At 34.0% G+C, this 21661-nt stretch overlaps 2 protein-coding genes across 2 annotated transcripts; one reads left to right on the forward strand and one right to left on the reverse strand.

Annotated features, from left to right (window-relative positions):
- Nucleotides 1-6495: 6495 nt before the first annotated feature.
- Nucleotides 6496-9199, forward strand: LOC122401786 (lachesin). The gene is made up of 6 exons (XM_043404142.1): nt 6496-6790; nt 7097-7338; nt 7425-7681; nt 7749-8152; nt 8472-8589; nt 9063-9199. Exons 1-6 carry the CDS (start codon nt 6745-6747, stop codon nt 9082-9084), a joined length of 1089 nt encoding a protein of 362 aa, XP_043260077.1. The 5' UTR covers nt 6496-6744; the 3' UTR covers nt 9085-9199.
- An 885-nt stretch (nt 9200-10084) lies between these two features.
- LOC122401788 (D-altritol 5-dehydrogenase-like) lies at nt 10085-17422 on the reverse strand. Its single transcript, XM_043404143.1, has 5 exons — nt 17251-17422; nt 15085-15342; nt 11114-11351; nt 10463-10641; nt 10085-10335 (listed from the first exon to the last, which is right to left on the reverse strand). Exons 1-5 carry the CDS (start codon nt 17386-17388, stop codon nt 10132-10134), a joined length of 1017 nt encoding a protein of 338 aa, XP_043260078.1. The 5' UTR covers nt 17389-17422; the 3' UTR covers nt 10085-10131.
- Between the last annotated feature and the right edge of the window lie 4239 nt (nt 17423-21661).

The raw sequence follows: 21661 nt of genomic DNA on the forward strand, positions 1-21661 counted from the left end.
TAATCACTGGTGATCGCCCGTCGACTGAGTAAACGAGGATCGATCACTGTTTCAGGCCGCGGAGTGTCGCGACCTCGGGCCGGTTGGATTCTTTCTCAATTATGAATGGAATACTGGCCGGCTGGTCTATAGTTACCACCTTCCTCGACCTGGGGAGGTTGGCGTGTCCTTGACCAATGAAAAAACGTGCTGACATTCCGGCCCGGTCTTCCCTGTCCGATCCGAATCTATAGATCCCTCGCACGGAACGAAATGTCTTCGACGGCCAATCACGACATCCGCGATACGGCCTTTAGAAACATTACCGTCAACGAGCTACCCGATATCTTTACTCCTCGTTAACACTTCTCTTCTTGTTTAGAAACGAATCTTGTATTTCCTGACTATTTACGATCCCATCCTTTCTGGATCCTCCCACGCGTCATCGTCGATGATGCTTCGTGGACCCAAAGAGTACGATGCCGTCGGGAAAAGCGATCCACGTCGGTATTATTATGAGTACGTATACGTGCATTGCGAAATATGTCTATAAATACGACGAAGCCGCGCATTAATTGACAAGACATAGATCACGATTCAGCATTGTTCCGAAAGACGACGGCGTTTAATACTCGACGTTGCTCGTTCCCTTCTCGTGCTCTTTTCAAAGAGATACTTTAGATTCTGATTAGTTTTCTTTATGACAATTTCTTCCGTGAAAGTATCCGAAGATCTATCGCCGTGATCGAAGTCTCACGAAGCATCGTCGATCGCCAAACGACGTGTTCGTACTCGTGCTCGTCAGGTGACACCGGTCGCTTCCACTGCGATACTGTGACACATACTGACCTCCTCGTGGCAGGACGATACTTATATGTTTCGCGTATGGCCGTGCGTGGTTATTTACGAATAGCAACTATATGTGTACGCGCCGTTGAACGAATCGACACACGTGTAATTGCAAGCATGTACTCGTGTTATCCTACCACCACTCGTGGCTCTTCTACACGTACGTAATTCCGTTCGTTCGCGTAACAGACGATCACGAATGTTTTTCCGCGAGCATTCGCAACACCGATGCATCGTGAGCCTCAAGAGTAACAACCTTTTCGTTCGTATACACAATTCATGATTTCCTGTTCGTGCAACCTTACACGCGTTCGCACACACACGCGCGGACGCACGATATTCGCCATTGTCACGTGCAGGACTCCACGTGTGTACACGTGTGAGTTCCGCTCGCGTGTGCGTGAGGATGACCACCACAATCGTGGAACACTCGGAGCAACGAGGTTTTCGAATCGCTATGGTTACTGTATGAGCACAACATGTGTTACGTATCGTGTCCGTATAGCATGTTACGGAGAGGCTCTTTCATGAACTTGAAATACCACCAGAGGGGTGAATAAGTTCCGCGCGCTCGACGATGAAACCAACGTAACGTGTTGAGTAGGGTCGGACCTTAGTTTTTGATCGTGCAACTTCCTGCAACTTTATACATTTGTTCTGTTTAGTAGAAAATAATATTTGCAAAAGCGAAACTAAATGCCACGAGTGGCTTGTTTTTTAATAAATGTGTTTGTAGTTTGAGATTCGATTCATTTCTTTGTTCCACGTTGGGCGTAAAAGAATACTTGCATACGAAGATCTGGAAACTGTGACAAATAGTTTCTATTAAATTATATGCAAGTGTGTATTGATAAAATGGCATCTATATTAAAAATGGAGAAAGAAAAATTTATAAACATGTTAAATGATTTATTTCATATTGTATATGTTAGAATTTGGTAGTTATTAAAAATGGGTTGACAACACTGGTAAAAATAAGAAGAAGAGACGCTAAGAAGACGCTTAAAAAAAGAAGAATGCGCGCAGTTACAGAAAAGAAAAATTGAAAATGTTTAAGTTTAATTTATCCTTATATTATAATATGTACAATCAGAAATATAATTTGTTTTTATTGTATAATTAAAAGTTTAATAAAGTTCAGTTGAAACTTAACAGTATAAGCAAATACTTTATAAACGATTGCTTTAGATAAAAATGAGACATTTTTGATAAATCGAACGTAATTTATATATGTATCCAGACGTAAATTCAAGGCCATTACGAAATTTAGATGCATATAAGACAATCGATAAAGATATCAGTACTATAATTATTAAAAAATTATGTGGCTATTTATGATATTTAGTACCCGAAAATCCAGCATATTAGAATATGCATTTCAACTGAAAGTAATATCCAATGATAATTAAAATTAGTTTAATCAGTATTTCTTCATTTTTAGTAAACTTAATTTTTGTCCTATTAAAGTAATTTGTTTTCCGATCGATTTGTCCTCTTTTTTCATCGAAGTCCACAACAATTACGAATAAAAAAGATGTACAATATAAACATATCGTAATAAATAAATTGTATATAAACTTTTGTAGACTTGTACATATACAGGGCGGTCAGCCACCTTTGGGAAAAATTTTAATGGGAAATTCTAGAGGCCAAAATAAGACAAAAATTAAGAATATATCAATTTCTTGACTGAGGCTTCGTTAGAAAGTTATTAAAAAATTAAATTATAAAATTTCAAATCATTCTGAAAAAATTATTTTTGGTTGCGTGGTTCAATTACAATCATTTTTGGTGAATAGACCTACCCCTGAAATCCTACCTACTTCCGAGAAAAAAATTCGGAGAGTACTGAAATTTTTTAGCGAAAAAAAATTTTTCAAATCGTTCTAAAAAAATTAGATTTGTTTGCACGGGTCGATTACAATTAGTTTTGGTTATTACACATACCCCAGAATTCCTAAGCATTATCGAGAAAAAAATTCTTTATCGAAAATCTAATGTGAAGTGCTTCACTGAAATTTCATGCAAATCTTTAAAATGTCATAACTTCTGAACGGATTGGAGGATTTTACTGTTTCATACGGCAAATAACGTGTATTTTGGCGAAGAATATGTAGAAATCCAAAAATATTCGAAAAGTTGTTCCTTGACCTCGTAAAATGAGAAAACCCCCTTAAAAAGGGTCCAATTTTCAAACAGCCATAACTCCTACAATAGTAAAAATATCTCATTAAAATTTAGTATGGTAGTAGAGCTCATGGATATCTTCAAAAAAGTATTAGACAACATTTACGTACAGCGTCAAACAAATTTATTAAAAATAAAAAACAAATGTTTAAGAAAAATCGACCGGGGGTAGGGTGCTGAAATTTTTCGTCGAAAAAAAAATATCAATCGTTCTGGAAAAATTATTTTCTGTTTCGGGGATCAATTACGATCATTTTTGGACATTATAGATATCCTCGAAATCCTACCCACTTTCCAGAAAAAAATTCGTGAAGGTGTGAAATATTTCGACAAAATTAAAAAATTTCAAATCGTTCTGGAAAAATTATTTTCGGTTGCAGGGATCAATTACAATAATTTTTAATGAATAGACCTACCCCCAAAATCCTACCCACTTTCCAGAAAAAAATTCGAGAAGGTGTGAAATTTTTCGACAAAATTAAAAAATTTCAAATCGTTCTGGAAAAATTATTTTCGGTTGCCGGGGTCAATTACAATAATTTTTGGTGAATGGACCTACCCTCGAAATCCTACCCAGTTTTGAGAAAAAAATTCAGTACGGAATTTTAAACGTTAATAACTTTTTAACGAAACCTCCATCAACAAATTAGTATTTTTGATTTTCGTCTTATTTTGGCCTCTAGAATCTCCCATTAAAATTGTTCCCAAGGGTGGCCGAACACCATGTAGAAACATACGCATTATTTATTTTGATATCGTAGATACTATGAATGGAAATAATCGAGTAGCGACGTATCTGGAATGGTCAATTCCTATTTTTAAACCGCTCCAATTTCTCGATTACCAATATGTCATTACGTGTAAACTAATGGCAATGAGCTTGTCTTGAACTAGTTACGTGGATAGATGCATACACCCGCTTCTCCTGAAATAGTACAAAACTAGATTCCTGGCATTATCCATAACTTAAATAACGTAACCTTCGTAACGAGACCTACCTGAAAGTCACGTACAATAATAGTTAATTAAAGTAATCGATGGAGAATGTTTGTCAATTATATACTGCTCTGACATTTCGCTATAAATTGACGATTCACCTTTGTACGTTTATAATGCTCATAAATGTCACTATTTATTGCTATTACAAATAAACGAATCTCAGATTTTCTATAATATCGCCTTACAATGATTCATAAATTTGATAAGAATTGTATAAGCCTTTACTTCATTTATTATGACCTGTTACGTATCCTCGCATCATTATTGATTTTCGAGTAATCTGTTCCCGAGGAATCTCTACCCTAACTTATTAATTTTAAATCATTTGTTGTCGCGAGAAGAATAAAAGTTCGTATCTGATGTTCCGTATAATATCCGAAGGACTTACATCGATGAAGTATTGCATGTAAAACAGTCGAAGACAAAGTCTTATTTCTGTAGGAAAGTCATGAAAATAATTTAACGAAGTTTTCCGTTGTACAAGCGATACCATGTAGGTACTAAATTACAAATTTAAAAGAACTGGACGAATCATTTGCACAACCATTTCTGTCAATCGATCGTAACTATAATTCGCGAGGATATAAAAGTCTATAGAAGAATGGAATTAAATCAGCGGTATAAGTTGAGTCGATTAGTTTTCTTAGTTTATAATCTATGTACTATATTTTAATATTTTATTTGATCAGCGATGTAGCGTCATTCGCCATATTTATTTTCGGTCAACAGACACCTGTGAGCAGTGTGGCCAGATCTGGCATAATTGAGTGCATCGAAATCGACAACAGTGACGACGAACTTCCTTAGCGTCTAACGGAATGGTGGGGATAGCAGGCATACACTACCGCACGAGCCACGTGTACGTGAGCTCGGCACTTCGCACAACTTCGGCAAATCGATAAAGAACGCTAGTGTGAGCCTTTCCTTCTTGCTCTTGTAAAAGAGAAACAGCTGAAATACGACCTCGCGATAATCGGCATACGATTCCAAGTCTCGACTGACATTTTTACTTTCCGACCTATATGTAAGGTATAAGGAAATTTACAAAGTATCATAATGAAAAAAAATTTTGAAATTTTTTCTTAGCGGAAATACACGTTTTAGGACCCCCTGATCATATTGTGACTATTGAAAAAAACGATATTTTTTTTTGTTCCTATGCTATTAACATGAATGCATTAAACGACTAAGTGAATTTCAATAACGAAAAAAATATTTCGAAATTTTTTTTTAGCGGAAATACACGTTTTAGGACCCCCTCATCATATTGTGACTACTACAAAAAAACATATTTTTTTTTTGTTCCTATGCTATTGACATGATTGCGTCTAAACGGCTGAATGAATTTCAATGAAACTTAACATTTAAGTTTTATGTTCTCGTTTTAAGGTCTCATTATATTTTAAGCGTGATCAGTTCCCATATAATGATGATTATACGTCTGTAGTTTTATAATTATTTCGATACATATACATCATTTGTAACAAATTTTTAAAGCGATTTATATAAATCTTAAGAAGGATTAAGATCAAATATACTTTTCTCCTATCTTTCCTAGACAGGAAAAATTAAACGAAATCAGTGTGTAACAATTTGATACGGTTATTAAAAAACATAGTGGGAAAAGTCAGTAGTAATCTATTTCTGTAGCGTGCACGGTACTGGCTAAGAGTGGTTTTTTATTTTAATTAACCCTTAATTAACCCTTTACGAGTAAGACTGCTTTGAACAACATTATTCTAAAATATTTGTGGAATACGTTTTTAATGTGGTTTAGGTAGGTATGTAATGCATAAGATTTCGTTTAATTTTTCCTTTCTAGAAAAGATAGGAGAAAAGTATATTTGATCTTAATCCTTCTTAAGATTTATATAAATCGCTTTAAAAATTTGTTACAAATGATGTATATGTATCGAAATAATTATAAAACTAAAAACGTATAATCATCATTATATGGGAGCTGATCACGCTCAAAATCTAATGAGACCTTGAAACGAGAACATAAAACTTAAATGTTAAGTTTCATTGAAATTCGTTCAGCCGTTTAGATGCAATCATGTCAATAGCATAGGAACAAAAAAAATGTTTTTTTGTAGTAGTCACAATATGATGAGGGGGTCCTAAAACGTGTATTTCCGCTAAAAAAAAATTTCGAAATTTTTTTTCCATTATGATACTTTATAAATTTCCTTATACCTTACATAGGTCGGAAAGTAAAAATGCTGGGACAGTCGAGGCTTGGAATCGTATGCCACTTATCGCGAGGTCGTATTTCAGTTGTTTTGTCTTTTACAAGAGCAAGAAGGAAAGGCTCACACTAACGTTCTTTATCGATTTCCCGAAGTTGTGCGCAAGCGCCGAGCTCACGTACACGTGGCTCGTGCGGTAGTGTATGCCTGCTATCCCCACCATTCCGTTAGACGCTAAGGAAGTTCGTCGTCACTGTTGTCGATTTCGATGCACTCAATTATGCCAGATCTGGCCACACTGCCTGTGAGCATTACCTCCGTTTGATTCCTATCTATTTGCGTTGTTTGACAACAACGGCGACGATAGGTAATTTACCGTTAATGTGGGTTGTTGCATTCAGCAACAACCATTTCGTTCGAATCGTCAAATAGGTTAATAAGTACATATCGTCAGTGAAATAAGTGTATATAACACTGCACCACACAGACAAAGAAAAGTGAAGATTATTCGGGCGTGTTGAGTAGCATTGGGTGTGTCATAATGAAGACTGTTCATTCAATTTTGGTGTTCGCCTTTTTACAAATAGGTAAAGAGCAAAGTGATTTATTTGCACGTACTGTATTGTACGTAATACAAATTCAATGTTTTGATATGTTTACATTTTAATCGGAAGCTCATTGACAGAGCGGCACTATCGGCAACCAATATCGCGTAATTCACATAATGTTTATAAAACATTTTTACATTTCAATTTGTAATGCGACACTTACGCGGTCACATTATAATTTGCATTTTATATTCGCTTGGAATACCGAGCTTTTATGCTGAAAATATTATATTCATATTGCGATGTGATATTTGTACATAAAAAATATATTATTTTGTTTACTAGTTAAGGGTCAGCGTACACCAACGATATCTTACATTACTCCAGAACAAATTAAAGATATCGGGGGAACTGTAGAGTTTAGTTGTTCTGTTCAATATGCGCAAGATTATCCAGTTATATGGACAAAAATTAATAAAGATATCGCAAATGACCAACTACCTCTTTCGCATGGTAGCTCTTTAATTATAAGAGACACTAGATTTGCACTTAGGTACGATGAAGCTACATCTAGCTTTTTATTGCAGGTAATTAAGAACATGTTATATGATAATCTTATTGTCTACCTGTGTATGTCAATATACAAAAGCATTAATGTTTATGAATACTTTAGATAAAAGACATACAAGAAACCGATGCCGGATTTTATCAATGTAAAGTTTTAATATCTTTAAATAATTATGTAACTGCAAACGTTGAACTGCAAGTTCGCAGACCACCTATTATTAGTGATAATTCAACCAGATCTGTAGTTGTTAGCGAGGGACAACCTGTGCAACTTGAATGTTACGCAGGTGGATTTCCCTCACCTAGAATTTCATGGCGCAGAGAAAATAATGCTATTTTGCCGACTGGTGGATCAATTTACCGGTAGGTAATTAGTGTTTCATTATTAAAGATATTTATACGAACTGATTCTAAAATAAAAACATTACAGTGGCAATACATTGAAAATTCCCGCAATTCGTAAAGAAGATCGTGGAACGTATTATTGTGTTGCTGAAAATGGAGTAGGACGTGGAGCTAGACGTAATATCAACGTCGAAGTTGAATTTGCACCTGTGATCACAGCGCCTAGACCTCGTCTTGGCCAAGCCTTACAATATGATATGGATTTGGAATGTCACGTAGAAGCTTATCCTCCGCCAGCTATTATGTGGTTAAGGGATGATAATGCATTGTCCAATAATCAACATTATAGCATATCACATTTTGCCACTGCAGACGAATATACAGATACAACAATCAGAGTGATTACAATTGAGAAAAGACAATATGGAGAATATGTGTGCAGAGCTGCTAATAAATTAGGAACTGCGGAAACAAAAGTTGAATTGTTTGGTACGTATATATGTCATAAATGAATGGGAACACATAATATATAAAATTCACTTCCTCGATTGTAATATTAGATACATAAAATTGTAGAGTAGATAAATATAAGTGTATTTATTAATTTGGCATGATAATGTAATAATGGTATTTCTTATTCTTTTATACGTATAAATGTTTGCTTCAGTTTTATGTATAGTATATTTTGTTATCTCGTCTTCGCATATTGAAGAACGAAAATTTCATTTTGCAATATTATTTTCCATGCATTTATTTATTGAGTTTAGTAGCTAGCATGTTCTAGATTTTTCCTTGTTTCTTTGCGCAGAAACTACAGTCCCTGTGTGTCCACCAGCTTGTGGTCAAGCCCGTTATGGGACTGGAGTAGTGCCTGTCTCTTCAGCACCTATGGTAGTCTTAGTTTTATTTATTACAGTTGTTATGAGGTATGTTATCTTAAATATGTTTTCTTTCCTTTTGTATGTTATATTTCGGATATTCCTCCGAACAGCACTCACGGTCGACATGAAATTTAGAAAGGAGGACGGAGAGGGAATGGATGCCGTATATAAAGTTTTAGCTTTGAGAATTAAATAGTTTCCAAGATATCGATAAAGAAATGTTGTGAATTATATATGTAAAAAAATTTTAAGTTTGTTGGTCAGAAAATGTTAGCTTGTAATATACTATTCTGATCCAACCTAAATATGCTGTTGTCGAGATGGAAAATAGCGAAATCTAACCTCGAAAATTATTAAATTCCCGAAGTTAAAATTTTACATTTGGTATACCTAATTCTAAATTTGATGTCGATCGGCTGCGAGTGCCATTCGGAAGAATAGCCCATATTTCATACTGTTTATTAAGCGTTTTTAAATGAAGTCGCTTCATTTTGTATACAAAATGATATAATTTGCAGAAATTTTTACACCAAATATTAATTACCCTGGACTTCGGTGGGCAACAGCAAGTCAATGCAGCTTGTCGAAGTGGCTGCTGATAGTACTGTGGTTCATCATTCTTAATAGATATTAGGAAAGATCACGAATAACTTTAGAGGCCTGACTTGTTTTTAACATTTTTTAGATGATTATTTTTGTAGTTATTTACAACCGAAATTGAATTATTACTAGAAAATATATAATATAAAATTATTAGGGGCCAGCCATATAAAAGACGTTGGCAAGGTACAAAACTAACATTTCCAGACGAAGTACAGTGATGCATAGTGAAAAAAAGTAATATTACTGCGTACCAATAGTTCGATTATATATATATATATGTATATTCTATAGTCCTTTCATATATCAGTACAACTGATAGACGCGAAGGAAGTGATTGATAATAATGTTACGAATGTATCAATACAACCTTCCAGATAGCTCTGGTAGGAGCTCAAAAGTGCAGCAATACAATTTAAATACTTAATACTTGTTGATGCTCTATTAGAAAAATTCAAAGTAGCAATACTCTATAGCTGCCTTGTTATGTAAATTTTGGCAAATGAGAAAAAAAAAAAGAGAAATTAATATACATGTTAGTATCTTGATCGTGATGCAAAGCATGTAATTCGTTTTAGAGATAGGTTAATGATTGTATATTGTAGACGAAATTATTTATACAATTCTCACTAGGATATTTTATACGTGTGTTACTATGCATACAGTCTGCATACTCTCAACTTAGGGATCTTCTTTCGTCTCTTTCAGACAACTGCGCGATATCGTAAGGGCAGAAACATAGAATCTCAATAAGTAAGATTTTGTATGACCTTTTTACGAGTTTGCAATTTTATATTTACTTTTTAACTAATATGGATTTTAATAAACAAAACTTGCGTCAAACTTTTGCCTTTTTAATGTACTACGCGTTTGTAATAAAACTTCAAGCTCCTGACCTGACTTCCAAAAATCTCCTCGGGATAAAATGATCAGGAATCAATTAAAAAGTAATGTATGTTCTTTATTTCGTTTTGCCACTTGACATTCTTATAATTTGAAAACTGCTTTACTGATATCCCCTCGTTTCAGCGCTGCTAAGGCATCGCGGTACTCAGACAAAGGGAATATCTTAATACCTAGCTTACCGTAATCAAGATACCTATCGGCCATCGCGCTCAATAAAGCCAATCCCTTTGGGAATGTGAAAGGATTTATATTTACACCTACAATATTTAACTCCTTCATGTAAATCTGTCGGGAAACAAAGTAAACATTAAAACTGTTCAATCTTACTCGCAACGCTTTCATAATTCACCGATGCTAGGAAATTAATGACTCGAGTGTCTGTAAAATGACGCAATCGTGAGTCAGTAATTACCTGGAAAGGCTCGAGGGTCAATTTCGCCGTAGGACTGGCAACACCGAACACACATAAACGACCACCGCGAGTCAACAAAGGCACAGCTGCTTCCATAGCTGGGCCTGATCCACTGCAATCGACGACCAAGTCGAATCCTTCTTTCAGTTGATCTGGTCTTTTTATTTCGTAATCTAGATCTGGAAAACAGATTTATACTATATTATTTTAGTATTGTAATTTGGTAACTTGTATAGCGGATGACACGTTGTTTCGAGAGATTTGTTAACAGCTAAATAATGTTTTTTATCTTGTTCGTTTAATCTTGATTTCCATTGTTCTGTGTACAAGAAACCATGGCAGTCGTTATGATTCATGTTGCTCTTTTACGTGCGAAAAGGATTCATTGTTTTGTACGATAAAGTTCAACATGGATTAGGAAAGAGATGTGGAGAAATACGAAAATGCGGATGATTGATAGTGTTTAAGAGGTTAACGATTTAAATATTCTTCTCGTTGTTCGTAACAAACCAGATAATTAAGAAATAATGAGAAACAAAGAGACCAGGAGTACAGTTATGGTAGTAGCAAAGAACAAGTTTTGATTAATGTAATGTGTAAATAATCAAAGGGCATAAATTGCCTAATTTTGTGTTTGTGCTCGTTACGTACTGAGTTTAGATACCATCTCCTGTCGTTTCTCTTGAGGTTCGCTGATCGTCACGGATTTTCTGAGCCCGTGCAAATGCAACAAGCAGGACCATAGAAGGCCAATTATTCCAGCACCAATTACAAGCACATTATCACCGACGTGAACAGGATTAATCTTGTCCCATCCGTGAGCTAAACACGATAAAGGTTCGGTGAGTGCAGCAATGTGCATCGGAATGCCCTTGGGTAACAAATGGACCTAAAAACGACCAAAATAAAAAATAAAATTAAATTTGTTATTTTTCTGTATTCGTTCTTTTCGACGAAAATTAAACTCTGCTGCTTCGGGTCCGGATGACCCGCGATAAAAGGGCGCACCTTATCCCTTTGACCTAACAAGATTAAAACGAACTCTGTGAAGTTTACGAAGCCGTTTACTGCGTAGTAAAACTATTCGAGGCACGACGTGAATAGATTTTCTAAACGTATGTTTACGTTCAACTATTTTCCGCTGTTATTAGTTAGTCTTATCATACAATTTTTAAAAATGGTAGTCCCGCGGTTCACAATTCTAGTCTTCTTCATAACGTAATTTTTTAGTAACGACTGGACTACGGATGTTTATGCATCTATGGGAAATTTTAATTCACAAAACAACGCAATTCTAGTGCTGTTCACAACGTAAGCAATTTTTTAGTAACGACTAGAGTACAGGTGTTTATGCATTTATGGGAAATTTTAATTCACAAAACAACGCAATTCTAGTGCTGTTCACAACGTAAGCAATTTTTTAGTAACGACTAGAGTACAGGTGTTTATGCATTTATGGGAAATTTTAATTTAAACAAAATTACAGAATGCATTTAATATGCAAAAATATAAGAAATACTTAAAGATACGAATTATTATACAGGGTGTCTAGTCACCCCTGGGGAAAATTTTAATGGGAGATTGTAGAGGCCAAAATAAGACGAAAATGAAGAATACCAATTTGTTGATGGAGGCTTCGTTAAGAAGTTATTAACATTTAAAGTTTTGCCTGCAGAGCGCCAGTCTGTGAACAGCTACTATAAACGTTAATAACTTTTTAACGAAGCCTCAACCAACAAATTAGTATTCTTGATTTTCGTCTTATTTTAGTCTCTAGAATCTCCCATTAAAATTTTGTCTAAAAGTGGCTAAATATCCTGGGGTAAAATATTTAGGGGTTGAGACGAAGCTCCCATTTCATTAATTCTATTAATAAAAATATGAATTTGCATAAAAATTCGCAGTCTAGTGATGGCTATTATTAGGAAACGTAAAAAAGTGAGAAAATGATCAATACACATACGTTTCAAACCTACTTGCCAATATTCAAGTACAATTTTTAAAAATAGTAGTCACGGGGTTCACAATTCTAGTTCTGTTCACAGCGTAATTTTTTAGTAACGACTAGACTACAGATGTTTATGCATTTATGGGCAATTTTAATTCACAAAATACTATAGAATGCATTTAATATACAAAAATATAAGAAATACTTAAAGATACGAATTATTATACAGGGTGTCTAGTCACCCCTGGGGAAAATTTTAATGGGAGATTGTAGAGGCCAAAATAAGACGAAAATGAAGAATACCAATTTGTTGATGGAGGCTTCGTTAAGAAGTTATTAACATTTAAAGTTTTGCCTGCAGAGCGCCAGTCTGTGAACAGCTACTATAAACGTTAATAACTTTTTAACGAAGCCTCAACCAACAAATTAGTATTCTTGATTTTCGTCTTATTTTAGTCTCTAGAATCTCCCATTAAAATTTTGTCTAAAAGTGGCTAAATATCCTGGGGTAAAATATTTAGGGGTTGAGACGAAGCTCCCATTTCATTAATTCTATTAATAAAAATATGAATTTGCATAAAAATTCGCAGTCTAGTGATGGCTATTATTAGGAAACGTAAAAAAGTGAGAAAATGATCAATACACATACGTTTCAAACCTACTTGCCAATATTCAAGTACAATTTTTAAAAATAGTAGTCACGGGGTTCACAATTCTAGTTCTGTTCACAGCGTAATTTTTTAGTAACGACTAGACTACAGATGTTTATGCATTTATGGGCAATTTTAATTCACAAAATACTATAGAATGCATTTAATATACAAAAATATAAGAAATACTTAAAGATACGAATTATTATACAGGGTGTCTAGTCACCCCTGGGGAAAATTTTAATGGGAGATTGTAGAGGCCAAAATAAGACGAAAATGAAGAATACCAATTTGTTGATGGAGGCTTCGTTAAGAAGTTATTAACATTTAAAGTTTTGCCTGCAGAGCGCCAGTCTGTGAACAGCTACTATAAACGTTAATAACTTTTTAACGAAGCCTCAACCAACAAATTAGTATTCTTGATTTTCGTCTTATTTTAGTCTCTAGAATCTCCCATTAAAATTTTGTCTAAAAGTGGCTAAATATCCTGGGGTAAAATATTTAGGGGTTGAGACGAAGCTCCCATTTCATTAATTCTATTAATAAAAATATGAATTTGCATAAAAATTCGCAGTCTAGTGATGGCTATTATTAGGAAACGTAAAAAAGTGAGAAAATGATCAATACACATACGTTTCAAACCTACTTGCCAATATTCAAGTACAATTTTTAAAAATAGTAGTCACGGGGTTCACAATTCTAGTTCTGTTCACAGCGTAATTTTTTAGTAACGACTAGACTACAGATGTTTATGCATTTATGGGCAATTTTAATTCACAAAATACTATAGAATGCATTTAATATACAAAAATATAAGAAATACTTAAAGATACGAATTATTATACAGGGTGTCTAGTCACCCCTGGGGAAAATTTTAATGGGAGATTGTAGAGGCCAAAATAAGACGAAAATGAAGAATACCAATTTGTTGATGGAGGCTTCGTTAAGAAGTTATTAACATTTAAAGTTTTGCCTGCAGAGCGCCAGTCTGTGAACAGCTACTATAAACGTTAATAACTTTTTAAGGAAGCTTCAACCAACAAATTAGTATTCTTGATTTTCGTCTTATTTTAGTCTCTAAAATCTCCCATTAAAATTTTTTCTAAAAGTGGCTAAATATCCTGGGGTAAAATATTTAGGGGTTGAGACAAAGCTCCCATTTTAATAATTCTATTAATAAAAATATGAATTTGCATAAAAATTCGCAGTCTAGTGATGGCTATTATTAGGAAACGTAAAAAAGTGAGAAAATGATCAATACACATACGTTTCAAACCTACTTGCCAATATTCAAGTACAATTTTTAAAAATAGTAGTCACGGGGTTCACAATTCTAGTTCTGTTCACAGCGTAATTTTTTAGTAACGACTAGACTACAGATGTTTATGCATTTATGGGCAATTTTAATTCACAAAATACTATAGAATGCATTTAATATACAAAAATATAAGAAATACTTAAAGATACGAATTATTATACAGGGTGTCTAGTCACCCCTGGGGAAAATTTTAATGGGAGATTGTAGAGGCCAAAATAAGACGAAAATGAAGAATACCAATTTGTTGATGGAGGCTTCGTTAAGAAGTTATTAACATTTAAAGTTTTGCCTGCAGAGCGCCAGTCTGTGAACAGCTACTATAAACGTTAATAACTTTTTAACGAAGCCTCAACCAACAAATTAGTATTCTTGATTTTCGTCTTATTTTAGTCTCTAGAATCTCCCATTACAATTTTTTCTAAAAGTGGCTAAATATCCTGGGGTAAAATATTTAGGGGTTGAGACGAAGCTCCCATTTCATTAATTCTATTAATAAAAATATGAATTTGCATAAAAATTCGCAGTCTAGTGATGGCTATTATTAGGAAACGTAAAAAAGTGAGAAAATGATCAATACACATACGTTTCGAACATACTTGAATATTGTCAAGCGGTTTAAAATGGATTATAGAGACTCGTACGGTTTATTAAGAAATAAAGCTATCGGAGGTTTGAGAGTTTGGAAATCGTTGAAAGGAGCACGAACCTGCGATTCAGGAACAATTGCGTGGGTGGACCATCCCCCATCCCTGAAGATTCCCACTGTATGGTTTATGCCACCGGCGCTGCAAAAGTGGTAATTCCCGCCGTGGCAGTAATTGCACGTGTTGCAACCGCTATTGGGATCGACAACGACATTTTGGCCAACTTTCAAGCTTTTGACATGCGAACCGACTGCGTCCACGACGCCCGAAAATTCATGGCCAAGAGTCAAGAAACCTTCCTTCTTACATGGAAACGATCCCTGAAAAGTTTCCTTGCAATTAATACCAAATCAACAAACAATAGTACCATAAGAAACAACTCTTTTTTATCGAGATGGGCAAAGTAAAATAATTAAATAAACAATGAAAATGACAAATTGAAAATAAATTGATATACATTGGTTTTATTCGTGATCTACTATTTCAATTGCTTATATTTGGTTTCTAAAGTTTTATAGAATAGAATTTTTAAATTTAAATTTCGCGCGCTTTTGTTATCGAAACAATACATTCATGTAAATACGATGAAGAAATTAATGGAATTGTAGAGGACATTCTGGGCTTTATTTAATAATACATAATACTAAATAATAATACCAAAATATTCCAAAGGACGAAAATTATTTTTACGTTCGTGGGAATATTCCAATCAGTTTATTTAAATTATATACACAACAGTATGCAATCAATAAGTCACATTGCGTACAATTCAAATCGCGTTAGGTCAATATTTATCACATGGACAATATATATATGTATGTATCATGTAACCGTAACTTTTGCCACTTAAAAGACTTTAACGCGGCGAGAAATTACGCAATAGCCTCTGACATAATCGTGAAATGTAATTGATAAAGGACAGCTTAAGTCACGTAAACATTGAATAAAAAGGCACTATTCTTGTAGAACGTTCATAGAAGAAAATTATTCTTATCGTTCGTGGATATATGTACACTAGTAAAATCGTAAATATTTAAATTAGACGATAAAAGCGAAGCAAACGTTAAATTGAATGAGAATAGAAACGTTTAGTCTGCAATTTAATAATTAACATTGTTAACTCGTAAAATTTCGCCTTGGCAATGAAAAACCTTGAAAATTAATTGTTCAGTTGGTAAATATTAGAAAAGAACGTGCTGTAAGAAGAAACAAATTTTTCATTTTAAAAGTTTAAAAAATTTAATTTTGCAACAGAATGTTCAATGCAAACGTTGTCGACATACATTGAACAACGTTTCTAAACCTTTTAACCTTCAGCCATTTTGGAACTATGCTTACGAAAACTGTCAACACTGTTCACGAGGCGAATGTAGGCTTTGGTTTAAGAATTCATGAGAAACTGAGCTTATAACTTAACTCAGCTAAAGTGCTCTAAAGTTTTACACTTTCGCGGAGATACCTAATTTATCATTTATCATTTGTTCACTTACTCGCGACCCCCATCGACGATGGAAATTTTTTGTCGAACTATAGAATCTAATTGTTATGGATTAAATATACTTCAAAATTATTTTTTATACAATGCATTTACATTTTTTAAAAATTTGTTTCAACGGTTTCGTATTTATTCATTTAAGATTTGTGCACGTTGTTTATTAAAACTGTGGCGGAAAGATAAGAGATTTATTAATCCCATTTGATAATAAATTAATTTCTTTTATTAATTAGTATTGTAAAGTCCTTCTTTCGAAAATTTGCTGTTATTACTTTTAATAAATGCAGAGTAAGATGACATAAATTGTACAGAAAATTACAGCTTGTTTTTTTCAAGCTTCTTAGCTTCCACTGCCTTTCTTTGGTATTTTATTAATTTGTAATTCGTTTTCTTCTCCATCGACGCTTTCACGGACCACAGTTTGAAAAACACTGGAGTTTATTTCGCGATAAGTAATTGTTTCTAGAATTTTACGCGAACAAAATAGAGATCCAGAATCTAAATATAAGATAAACACCGCGAGTTTCAATTATATCGAAAGCAGTCACGATAAATCGCACGAGTTTAAGCAGTTTTCAGCAGCACTGACTTAGAATTAATATACACGGTGATTTGTTAGAGATGCAACAGCAAACGTTTCCCATTTCGTGGAGCATAACATGTTTTTTTGCACATTTGTACAATTTTATCGTGATATCGATTGGTGTATAAACCGTTATGGTAGCAGACGTACGTCGATTATGTGAAGATCGGTTCCACAGATTCCAGCGTATGCTACCCTAACTCGAACTTCGTCCGGTTTCGGTTCAGGGACCGCGGCCTTCTTCAACGCGAGCGTTTTCTTCGTCACATCGAAACTCAAAAATTCCATCGTGCTGCTCGAGACGCAGCAATCAGCTCTACTAAAGCGCACGGGGCTTCCGACTAACATTTATATCCCTCTTGCGACACTAATGTTTATATGTTGGTGTCGTGCGCCGATATTAATCGCCAAATGCTCGAGCATACTTGTACGAGCCAAAGGACAAGATGGCAATTTACAGCGCAGCAAAACCTGAGCGTTCACCGTTATCGGTGGAAGAGCTTAACTCTCATGGTACTTTTCAACTTTTCTGTGTACCATTTAAAAATACTTTAGATAATATTTTTCACGACATTTTTGAAGTGAAAATATTTTTTTTTTAATAAATAAACATAACTATCACTATTTTTGTATTTTGTTTGCAAAGTGTATTATATAAAAAATAGCAAAATTTATTTTCTACAAATTAAAGCGTACATATTTGTACGAGCCAAAGGACAAGATGGCAATTTACAGCGCTGCAAAACCTGAGCGTTCACGTTATCTGTGGAAGTGCTTAACTCTCATTACATTTTACACCTTTTCTGTGCACCACTTAATACTACTAATTTTTCAAGACATTTATTGAAATCATTTTTTTCTAAAAATAAATATAAATCTTCACTATTTTTGTACTTTGTTTGCAAAGTTTCACGACACTTATTGAAATCAATATATATTTTTTTAAATAAACATAACTTTTCACTATTTTCGTGTTTTGTTTGCAAAGTGTATTATATAAAATACAGCAAAATTTATTTTTAACAAATTAAAGCATGCATACTTGTACGAGCCACAGAACAAGATGGCAATTTACAGCGCTGCAAAACCTGAGCGTTAACGTTATCTGTGTAAGCGCTTAATTCTCATGGTGCTTTACAACTGTTCTGTGTATCATTTAAAAATACTTTGGATAATATTTTTCACGACATTTATTGATATCAAAATATTTTTTCTAAAAGTAAACATAATTTTTCACTATTTTTGTATTTTGTTTGCAAAGTGTATTATATAAAAGACAGCAAAATTTATTTTCTACAAATTAAAGTGTGCATATTTGTTATCTGTGAAAGCACTTAATTCTTATGGTACTTTACAAATTTTCTATGTATCATTTAAAAATACCTGGGAAAATGTACACTTTTCAAGACTTTTATTGAAATCATTTTTTTCTAAAAATAAATATAAATCTTCACCATTTTTGTATTTTGTTTGCAAAGTTTCACGACACTTATTGAAATCAAAGTATTTTTTTTTAAATAAACATAACTATTCACTGTTTTTGTATTTTGTTTGCAAAGTGTATTATACAAAAAACAACAAATTTATTTGCTACAAATCATAATGGATTGAAGGCTGTAAACGAATGTTTTGGTGATCTCGAAGAAAGTCACTTCCGGGTGGAAATAGAACAACTAGAGAAACGTGCTCCGAGGGGACTATGTTGAAAAAAAAAATGTAATTTAGAACAGATTTATTTCGTTTTCATTGTCATTCCGGAAACTTCTCGCATTTCTGGAAGTTCGTTTCAATTTGTAATGCCCGGTAAAAGGGCTAGTAAAGGTCTCGAAAGTATTCGTCACGCGTAAGGTATCCGTTGCACCTCGTACTTTGTGAAATTCGTACGGCTCTTCTGATCCCGTAAATTCTCGGAAGACACTCCCCTCCACCCCCGCCCCCTTTCGGGAAATACCCCTGCTGCGAAACGACAATGCCCAGCGAGGTGGGCAAACCGTCCATCGGAGAGGAAATTTTTGCGCGATTTGCACGCTCGTGATTTGTGGACTTGGTACCTGAAGCGACACCTGAGCCACTCGTGAAGAAAAGCCTGCCATGGCAGGTATACGGGCGATTCATGGTGTACATTTCACCTGGACAATCGACTTCGTTAACAACCGAAGCCTCAAAAACCTGTCTGACACTAACACCCTCAATGGGCTTACAAAATCAGGGCCGTGATCGTCCGATTGTCACCCTGTGCACTCGTAGGATAAATAAATTACATCCTGTCGCGATATTTCCTGATTAGTTCTGTTTTATTTTATTCGAAAGGGTTGTCCAGTCCAAGAAATACGTGAAAATATGCGACTTATCACGTGTGAGATATTTCCAAAGAAGTATTTTTTGTCGCTCATGAATTTAGTATTTAAGGTAACTCAACGTAAATAAGTTGGATTTCTAGAACTTTCGAACTCTCTGAATCGCAATAAATATATTGAAATAAATAACGAAACAGAATGTAACGTTTGAAATCTATATATTGAAAATTTTTCAGATTTTGGACCAAAAAGATATTTATCTTTTGAAATGTTTACAGTACATTATCCCCTTACAGTGTTGAGTATTAGATAAGAAATTTAACAAATAACAAGAAGTATATGAAAACGTTAGGAAAAATGTTATTGAAAAAAAATTAAAAAGATAATCTTCAAATTTAAATTTTATGAGATCCATCACGTTTCTTATAGATAGTTTTATTGTAATGTGATTATAGAATTGCCTACAGCAGTTTTCATCGTGTGGGGCAAGTTTCATTTTGTTGTTCTCGCTACGCTCCTGCGAGAGGTATCCTTTAATTTCATTTTACCATGATGGTTGTAAATTTTGCGCTGGAAAGTGATCCCCAAAGGACAATGGACATGGCGTTACAATGCAAACCTTCTATCCGAGGCAACGCTTTGAAAGAGAGACCCTTCGGCGTGATAAGTCCCGAAGGTGCAGTGCTTGTTTTTCGAACATCCATTTTTCACTTGGAAATTGTCTCTCAAAGCGAAGGGTAGACGGTAATAGGAAAAGAAAGTATTCTCGAAGATGTACGTTTGTGGATATTAAATAACAGAGAATAACAATTTATACTTTTCAACGACTATTAAAAACCATCGTGCATAGTTCTATTTGGAAAACAAGAGACCAATGTCAATCTGGAAATTTTGTGTATGTGTAGCTGAATATAATAAATAAACTGTAAATGTTGATAGGAATGAGCGATTTTCAAATTCTCTGGGAGGTACCTTGCTTTAATAGAGAAAAATTCTACACTTAAGATACGGAGACAAAAAGTTTGTATTGTAGTTATAATAATTCATTCAAAATTCTCATTATACAGAGTGTTCGGCCACCCCTGGGAAAAATTTTAATGGGGGATTCTAGAGGCCAAAATAAGACGAAAATCAAGAATACCAATTTTTTGATGGAGGCTTTGTTAAAAAGTTATTAACGTTTAAAATTCCGCTCGTACTGAATTTTTTTCTCGAAAATGTGCAGGATTTCGGGGGTATGTATAATGACCAAAAATTATTGTAATTGACCCTTGCAACCGAAAATAATTTTTCCAGAACGATTTGAAATCTTTTTTTGTTGAAAAATTTAGGCATCTAATTAGATTTTCGGTGAGGAATTTTTTTCTCGAAAATGCGTAGGATTTTGGGGGGTATGACTATTTACCAAAAATGATTGTAATTGACCCCTGCAACCGAAAATAATTTTTCCAGACGATTTGAAATCTTTTTTTGTTGAATTAGGCATCTAATTAGATTTTCGGTGAGGATTTTTTTTTCTCGAAAATGCGTAGGATTTTGGGGGTATGTCTATTCACCAAAAATGATTGTAATTGACCCCTGCAACCGAAAATAATTTTTCCAGAACGATTTGAAATTTTTTTTCCGTCGAAAAATTTCATACCTTCTCGAATTTTTTTCTAGAAAGTGGGTAGGATTTGTGGGGTATGTGTAATGACAAAAAATGATTGTAATTGAGCTCCGCAACCGAAAATAATTTTTCCAGAACGATTTGAAATTTTTGAATTTAATTGTTAATAACTTTTTAACGAAACCTCCATTAACAAATTAACATTCTTGATTTTCGTCTTATTTTGGCCTCTAGGATTCCCCATTAATATTTTTCCCAGGGGTGGTCGAAGACTCTATATACACAGAATTATTAGAAGAAAGTATCCTTGAAATTAAGTGTTTGGAAAACATAACTGATACCAAATAAAAGATTGCTAAAATTCAAGTGACAAATATTTCTACTATATGAATTAATGTACCAATTGTTCACTCGTAATTATAATACAATATTAATGTATTGTAATATGATATCATAATGGATCAATTATTATGTATTTCTGTGTCGTATTTAATTGATTCGTAAATAAATACAATACATAATTAAATGGTCTCTATTATCACGTGGTTGTATGCGTCATACTAAATTACGTTATCATAATAAGTTAATAAAATGTTTATATGATAAATCATCGTTTCTATAAGGTTGATAGAATAAATATACTGAAATTTATCAG

Source organism: Colletes gigas, unplaced genomic scaffold, assembly GCF_013123115.1.
Source record: "Colletes gigas isolate AHSC1104 unplaced genomic scaffold, ASM1312311v1 Colletes_gigas_Sc00028, whole genome shotgun sequence".
Lineage (NCBI taxonomy): Eukaryota > Metazoa > Arthropoda > Insecta > Hymenoptera > Colletidae > Colletes > Colletes gigas.

Coding starts and splice junctions, on each gene's coding strand:
- LOC122401788 (XM_043404143.1), bottom strand. CDS start 17,388: ATGGAATTTTTGAGTTTCGATGTGACGAAGAAAACGCTCGCGTTGAAG. Junction 15,343..17,250: donor CCGATCTTCACATAATCGAC/GTACGTCTGCTA, acceptor GAAACTTTTCAG/GGATCGTTTCCATGTAAGAA. Junction 10,336..10,462: donor TGACCCTCGAGCCTTTCCAG/GTAATTACTGAC, acceptor GTTTCCCGACAG/ATTTACATGAAGGAGTTAAA.
- LOC122401786 (XM_043404142.1), top strand. CDS start 6,745: ATGAAGACTGTTCATTCAATTTTGGTGTTCGCCTTTTTACAAATAG. Junction 7,682..7,748: donor ACTGGTGGATCAATTTACCG/GTAGGTAATTAG, acceptor AAAACATTACAG/TGGCAATACATTGAAAATTC. Junction 8,590..9,062: donor TTTATTACAGTTGTTATGAG/GTATGTTATCTT, acceptor TATAATTTGCAG/AAATTTTTACACCAAATATT.